Consider the following 8619-nt stretch of genomic DNA (forward strand, 5'->3'; position numbering starts at 1 on the left):
ATATAGGCAAAGTGAAAATAAAGAAAAGCGGATTGATTGATAAGTAATACAAATTATTAAAAATGGTAACACAATATGGCAGAGATATTACGTACCATAGGACAAGACCATAGACTTCTTAAAACTGTATTTAAAGCTTGAAATAGATATATAAGATCTAATGGTAGGGTATTCCAAAGTTTGGGACCAGCATGCAGAACAGAGTTTTGTCATGCATGTGTCAAGTTCGGTATGTAATTATTCGACGAAAATTTATTCAAATCATAGACATTTAGAACATTAAATTTGTAAAACAGTAGTAAGAGTTATATAATACCCCTGCACAAATTCGGAGAGCACGCTTTCGCCATTTAAAGAAATCAACGGATGTTGTTTCCAAACTTGTCCAGGGGCACAGGGTTGTTCATTTTAATTTTTATCAAATATATCCCATGAACTATGTTATATGCACCAAAGTGGTAAAACATGATGTTATAAGCTGTATAAACTGTAATAACATTTGTCATACTCATTGTTGCAATAATTTCAATTGGATACACTTTGACTGTGCAGGTACTTTATTCCCATTTAATATGATTTTAGATAATAATGAATTTCAACATGAACTCACATATTTTTTCCATGACCATAAGGTTATTTTTAATAGACTGAAATCTTTGATTTTAGATCCTTTTGATCTTTCATTAAATAATAATTAACAATAATTCCTTGCATTTAGAAAATAATGAAGAATATAATTTTGAATTAATTGATATTTTAATACAAAATATACCAATTTATTTTCATCAATTAGCATTTTTAACATGAATTGCCGTAGCCTTGTTAATTATTCCAATGATATAACTGATTTCATGCAGGATATTCTCTCTTGCATTCATCAAGATCTAACAGGACAGGAGGTGGTGTTGCCATATACCAAGACCAGAGCCTTCAATAATTCGCACACAATTCGCACTGACCTTTCTACTATCATTTTTTCAACTGCTGAATCTATTTTCATTGAAGTTAACGCTGAGCATAAGAACTTATTTCAGGTGTAGTATAATATCGTTTACCTGAATTATTATCTTTAGTTACTTTTAATCAGGGAACAGTGAAGCTTTTAATAACAATATATCACTTCTAGACAAAATAATTAATGATAAAATAACTTATATTGCGGATGACTTTAACATTGATTTACTTAAGTGTAGCACCCATAAACAATCTTCTGAGTTTCTAAGTAATAATTTTCATCCCTTTACTCACAGACCCACCAGAATTACGTCTAAAACTGCCACCTTTATTACTTCCGCCAACGAAGTTGGCAGAAGGTTACGTCTTCACCTGGTTTTTTATTTAGCTATTTATTTGACTTTCGGCATATTTGTTGTGAACAGCCTGCAGCCCATAATTTTTATCAAAAAGTCGTCAAACTTGGCCACAATATTTCAAGATCTAGAGCTGATTAAATTTGAAAGGGTCATGGTCAAAGGTCAAGGTCATAATGATCGAAAAAATGTTTGCCGTATAGATGTGTGTGACGTTTGCTTATACGAGCTTGCATGTAAAGTGTAAACAAACATATGACCATTTGATACATGTGAAAACAGTTTGGTCCGGTGGTTAGAAATCTCAAGGAGTCTCCTTTTTTTTTTCATTATTTTTTTATGGGACAATCAGGGGAAATTGATACTCAGGAGAATTATGTTGTGGACAGAGATATGCCCTCTCTGAATGCCCTCTAGTTGACAATGTTTTTAGTAATAACATTCAAGACAAAATTTCTCCCGGCATTTTATATTCTGATATATCTGATAATTTTCCTGTTTATTCTATTGTTCATTCCAATATTTCGCGATTTTTATTTAATAATGATATTAAATAATGTATATTTCAGAAAAATTCATGATCATACTATTTCCTCTCTTGCTAATAATCTTCTTTGCACGGTTTGGTCTGATGTTTACAACACCTGATGCTTACAATGTATTTTCCAACAAATTTTCCAAAATATATTATACTCATATAAGAAAAATAAATGTAAGAAAAACATACGCAATGAAAAGAAACCATGGATAACTACTAGAATTATTAAATCGATTGGCATAAGAAATAGACTTTATAAAAATATACCTTAAATAAAAAAAAAACCCCAAAAAAAAAACAAAAAAAAAAAAAACAATCGGACAAAAAAAAAAAAACAAAAAAAAAAAACAATCGGACAAAAATAAGTATGTAAAGTATAGAAATAAATTGACCAACTCGTAAAAAGCATTACAATGATAAATTAATTCGTATGAAGACAACAATTTTTAAAACATGGCAAACCATTAATTCTGTTTTTGGACGTAACAAACATAAACGTTTTCCATCTTTTTTTCTCCGTAAAGGATATAATATTATAGATTCATTTACTGTTTCTAATAATTTAATTGATTAATATTTTTAAATATCGGACCTCTTTTTTTCTCCATAAAGGGTTTAATATTACAGATTTATTTACTATTTCTAATAATTTAATTGATTAATATTTTTAAATATCGGACCAGACCGTGCAGAGACTATTAGGAATCCCATTAATCAACACTTTTCTTCATATCTTAATGCACCTCCTAAAAATATGTTTTTCTTTTTCCAATTACAGAAAATGAAATTATTGATATTGTTAAAGACAATAAGACCCCAGATTTTAAAGAAATATCCAATATGGTTATTAAATCTATTTTTAATTTAATTTCCAAACCTTTATGCCATATCGTTTACTTTTGTTTTGCGGAAGGAATTTTTCCTAACAATCTCAAAATAGCCAAGGTGGTTCCTATTTTCAAAAAAGCTAACCTCATTTATTTAATAACTACAGGCCTATTTCTTTATTATCTTGTTTCTCAAAAATTCTTGAACGTCTAATTTATAATAAACCTTTTGATTATTTATCCAAATTTGAAATTTTACATAATCGTCAGTATGGTTTTAGAAAATTTTATATTTCAGACTTTGCTTTGATTGATATATATGATCAAGTTACCAAAGCTATTAGCAATAATACTTTTACAGCTGGTATTTGTCTTGATTTGAGCAAGGACTTTGATACAATTGATCATGCGATTCTTTTAAATAAACTTGAACGATGGTATCTGAGGCCTTCCTCTGAGCTTATTTAGGAGCTACCAAGGCAATAGGCAACAATTTACTTCATTTAATTCTTACAACTCTCATTCTTCCAGAATTGGTTGTTGTGTTCTGCAAGGATCTATTCTGGGCCCTTTATTATTTTAATTTATGTAAATGATCTTCCTAATTGTTCATCTTCCTTAAATGTTGTCCTTTTCGCTAATGATGCTAATATATTTTTCTCACATAAAAATATTAACAATCTTTTCGAAATTATTAATAACGAATTAATTAAGGTCTGCAATTGGTTTAAGTTAAATAAACTTTCCTTCAATGTATCTAAAACCAAATTTATTCTCTTTAATTATAAAATTTAAAAAAAATGATTCTTTTCTCATAAAAATTGATAACAATATCATTAATCAGGTTAATGAAACAAAATTTCTTGAAGTAATCTTAGACTCAAAATTATCTTGACAACCCTACCATAATAAAAATTCAAATATCATTTCTCGAAACATCGATATTATGAATAAATTTTAAAATGATTTTCCTCAACATGTTTTTTTAACCATATATAATACATTAGTTTTACCATACATTAGTTACTGTAATACTTCGTGGGCTACTATAATCGACAAATTGTTATATTTATGTCCTTGGACAGGTATTAAAACAACGAATATTGACAACATCTGTGCAGTGTCATCACGTTTATAACATACTAAACCATTATTTTATAAATTCAATGTCCTTAATGTTTTTGACCTAAACAAGTCACAAACACTTACTTTCATGTACCGTTTCAAGAACAACACATTACCCAAACATATTTCTTTCTTATTTCCAATACAACAGTTCCAATATTCATAATTATAAAACTAGCTTGGAAATATATATCCTCTCTTAGAAAAAAAAATCTATTATGGGCCTAAACATTGGAATTCCTTAAATATTTCCTCTAAATCTTTGCCTAATATTTATTCCTTTAAACATAAATTGAAAAATCTCTGGTCTCGGTATATGATAGGTAAGCCTTCTGTTTGTGTTTATGCATCATTACATTTCTGTTTGTCTGTTTTATTTACATCGAGATTACAATTATATACAGCCGAAACTAAAGGTATGTGTGTATGTAGGTGTGTGGGTGTGTGTGTGTGTGTGTGTATGTGTGTGTGTATGTATGTATATATATATATATATATATATATATATATATATATGCATATATGCGTGTATAAATGTATGCGTGTGTGTGTGAGGGGGATGTATGTATGTGTATGTATATTCTTTCTCAATATTTAATACTTTTTGCTTGCCATTAATTTTAAATTTAGAGACATGAATAAAGAGACTGAAGAAATCCAAACATATTTATGATGTCTCAAAAAATATTTTATGGAGCAGTGTGTATTTAAACTTAAATTTAATGTCAAACCAGACTGCCTGTGATCATTCACATAATATGTGAATACAGTTATTTGTTCGCCATCAAATCTAATTTTATTTTATTATACTTTTAACCGGTGGCCATGACTTGTAAAAAAACAAACTTATTTTGGTTTCCATCCACACACTTATTTATTCGATTTCTAATTTACAGTATATATGATTTTTTTTTCTACTTTTGTGATATATCAAGTTTGCATTCATTGTACTTTTTATGTTGTGTGTGGAAAAACCAATACAACAAACAAACAAAAACCTCTTTCCTGAGATGAATACAATAGGTAGGGTGTTGGGCGAGGGACATAATATTAATTAGTCTGAATGTACAGCCAGGCAAAATTACTTATCGATATTTAAAGATAATTTTTTAACTTAAACCTGTTGTAAATTTTAATTAACTCAGAATTTAAGATTGAGAAAAGATTGTGTTTATTTTTGTGGGAAAAGAAAATATTTGTGTCGTCGGCAAACAAAACGAAGTGAAAAATATTGGAGCAATTTAAAATATCATTAACGTAAATTGAAAATAAAGAACCTAGAATGGAGCCTTGAGAGACACGTATTTAATGCGAGAAATGTTTGAATTAATTGTGTTAACGGAGGTAAATTGATGTTTATCGGTAAGATAATATTTCATTAATTTAAGAGCAACGCCTCTGATACCATATAGCTTTCGAGTTCTTTGGTAAGTATATTATGATGGATGATATCAAAGGCCTTTCAAAAACTTCCAACAGTATATTCATTGTTCTTGATTGCATTTGTTATTTTGTCATAAAATGTCTAATAAAGCTAGGTGAGTTGAGAATTTCTTTCTAAAACCATATATACTGCTTTGAGTAAATTATGTTGTTTGTTCAAAAAATTATATGATTTAAAGTGAATCAATCGTTCAAAAATTTTAGAAAAGCAAGGTAACAAAGATCCATATTTTTTATTAATAAAAAACAACCTTGGCAATCTTAAAGGACTTGGGGGAAATGGTAGTAATAAACAAAGAATTAAACATGTGATCGAGGGGATTTGAAATAGAATTCAAAATGTTTTTAATAATAGAATTGGAAAATTTATCATAACTAGAACTTCTATTTTCATTAAAAATGGTAATAAATTCATTAATGGAATTGGGTTACGAAAAAAATCCTATAAACTGGAAGAATTGTAGGTTTTTACTCCGACTGGCTTGACAATACTATTTCAAGGGTCGGACCAGTATGACTAGAATAATCATTGAAATTTTGTGAAATAGTCGTGGTATCGGTTATAATTGAAATATGAAGGCAAGGCGGCTTTAATTTTCTTTCCAAGGACAGAGTTAACGGTTTGCCAGGTGAATTTATTTTTGTACTAACTTCTGGTAGAGATACGAATAAGATTATTTAATTTATTACGATATTTGCATATTTATTTTTATCTGATTCTTTACCAGTTTTAATATATTTTTTATGCAACTTATTCCTAGAGTCAATAGATGTAATAATAGCATTAGTGATCCACGGTTTGCGGTCTACGGAATTTGCGCCTGTAACGATGTTTTAATATTTTTATTTATCACATAGGCCTAATTAAGTTTATCATGGAATACCCATAAAGCAAGATTAGGATCGTAGTTAATAGAGTAAATGTCAGACCAGTCGGTTTTGAGGATATCCTAGTTTAAGGCGGCTAATGTGTTATCATGAATTTTCTGCAAATAAATATACTTAGAGTTAAGTCGATTAAGGTAAAGGAAACTGATAAATGATTCAGGGAAAAAAAACAGTGAAATATGCCAGAAATTCCATTCTTGATATCATTGCAAAACATATTGTCAGTAAGTGTAGCAGTCGCTTTGGTTATTCAGGTGGGGCCTGTTTATTAACGGATACAAATTAGAATTAAACATAGCGCTGAAGAATTTTGTGTGGGAATTGTATTACATAAGTCATATTAAAGTCACCGCATAAATAAGACATTTTATTTCTTTATTGATAGTATTAAGAATAGTAAAAAATATTAATATTAAAAGAGTCTGAAGGGAGCTCGGGTAAACAGTAAATTGCACCCAAGATTACATTTTTAGGTTTTGCATGAATTTCGATAAAAAGAGATTCTAAGTTAAACGAGATTCTGAGTTAGAAAAGACCAACTAAGGTCACTGTAGCTGCCTCAACGTAGCAGCTTTAATATGCAGATCAATAAGGACACTGAAACGATTTTACTGGCTTCGGCTGTATCATTTATTCTATCTTTCTTGCCGTCATATCAAGCCGTGTCGTAAAATTTTGGCAATCAAATAACAACAATCATAATTATTAACATTCAGAAAGTAGCAATACAATCATAAAACTAATTGATTAAATCATCATTAAATCAAACTTCAGGCTTATGTAGTTATTTATCATATCATTATCAACACTAGCCACACTAGCGCTATCAAGCGTCAGAATTCTAACATCAAATACGTCAAAGTCTCACGAAATCCCGCCTTTTGGCTGCGGTGAAAAGCAAGAATATGTGTATTAGACCCCGTAAATGTGAAAAATTAGCGGTTGGAACATTGAATGTTAGAGGAATTAGATCGCATTTAAAGCAGAAAGACCTAGCCCTGGATCTAGAGCGATACAATGTGCAGATACTCGGCGTACAGGAAACGCACCTGCAAGGCACAGGTGTTATCGACTTGCCTTGTAGCGGGAATCTCAAATACGTTCTTTTCTACACGGGATCGGACAACAACTCACACCATGGAGTCGGTATTGCTATCGAGAAGGGTTTGTGTGCTAAATTTAAAGGTTTTTCTGATAGAACGTGTATGGCTACTTTTAGGATTGATGAGAAAGCAAACAAGCCAAGGTATGTTCATTTTATCTCAACTTATGCACACACACTTAAGGTGAGCGAAAATCAGCCGGTACTAAGGGAACAATATTATGACGAGCTCGAAAGCATAATAAATAGCGTTAGTAGTAGAAGCTTATTAATCATCGCGGGGGATATGAACGCCAAGACCGGGTCGGGGTACCATAATGGTTTTTCGCTTTGTATGGGTAAATATGGAAAAGGCGAGCTCAACAGTAATGGGATAGCATTGTTGGAGATGGCATTAAGACATAAGCTCACACTTACCAACACCATGTTTCAACACAAAATGTCTCATCGCACAACTTGGGTGCAGCCTGCCAGAATTAAACCGCACAATGATAGGGATGGTACGCCACGTAGAAACCCCTATAGAAATCAAGTGGACTACATAATGGTTAGGAAAAAGAATGTAAACTGTATCACAAATTCTAGATCCTATAGTGGTATTAACGTTGAAACCGACCACAGATTAGTAAAAACACAGTTTAGGCTGCAATATGTTAAGATGAAACCCAAAAAGGCGAGCCGAGTATTAGATGTAATGAAACTTACCGATACTACTAACCAGGAAAAATACAAAGCTAGAATAACACAAAAACTAGACACTCATAAGTTAAGCAACACTGACATACTTAAAAAGTGGGGACATGTTGCGCACGTCTGCAAGGAGGTGGCTAAGTATGTAGTAGGGTTTAAAACTAAAAATAGGGTAAATGACATCCAAAACAATGAAATTATAAATCTGTCTCAGAAACAAAAGAAACTGAGAATTGAAATTAACGCGTGCAAAAGCAATGACCACAGAAGTAACCTGAAAATCTGTCTCTTATACACATCTAGATGTGTATAAGAGACAGTTTGTAGACAACACGGGCTCGGAGACATTTAAAAAATAGATGATTTACATGATTCAAAAACAAGTTTAACATTAATATTAAAGCAATAATTTTTTACTATAGAGTTGATTTTTCGTTGGCAACAGTTGGACAATGGTGTATAAGGTAACTTAAAATAAAAAGGTTGTGTTTGCGTTTTAGGAGGATCAAAAATGGTGGGCGATAGTTTTCTGTTTATACAGTTATGCAGGCCCATAGGCAGGGGGGAGGGGTGCAGAGGGCACGGACGCACCCCCCACACATTCTAAAAGGTCCACTTTTTAAAACCTATGATTTCACAAAATCGTTCCTAATAATCACAAAATGCTATAGCATGCATTGCATTATATATTTGCTA

The 8619-nt window shown here is 31.1% G+C and overlaps 1 protein-coding gene across 1 annotated transcript in view; it reads left to right on the plus strand.

The window, feature by feature from the left end:
- Positions 1-7020: 7020 nt before the first annotated feature.
- Positions 7021-8619, plus strand: part of LOC117113116 — an 8915-nt gene continuing 7316 nt past the window's right edge. The window contains exon 1 of the mRNA XM_033256361.1: positions 7021-7377. Within this exon, the coding sequence (XP_033112252.1) occupies positions 7037-7377 (341 nt within the window). The 5' untranslated portion in view covers positions 7021-7036. The remainder of the gene's footprint in view (positions 7378-8619) is intronic.

This window comes from Anneissia japonica, unplaced genomic scaffold (assembly GCF_011630105.1).
Source record: "Anneissia japonica isolate Jap-2015-1 unplaced genomic scaffold, ASM1163010v1 scaffold1812_len1207588_cov181, whole genome shotgun sequence".
Lineage (NCBI taxonomy): Eukaryota > Metazoa > Echinodermata > Crinoidea > Comatulida > Comatulidae > Anneissia > Anneissia japonica.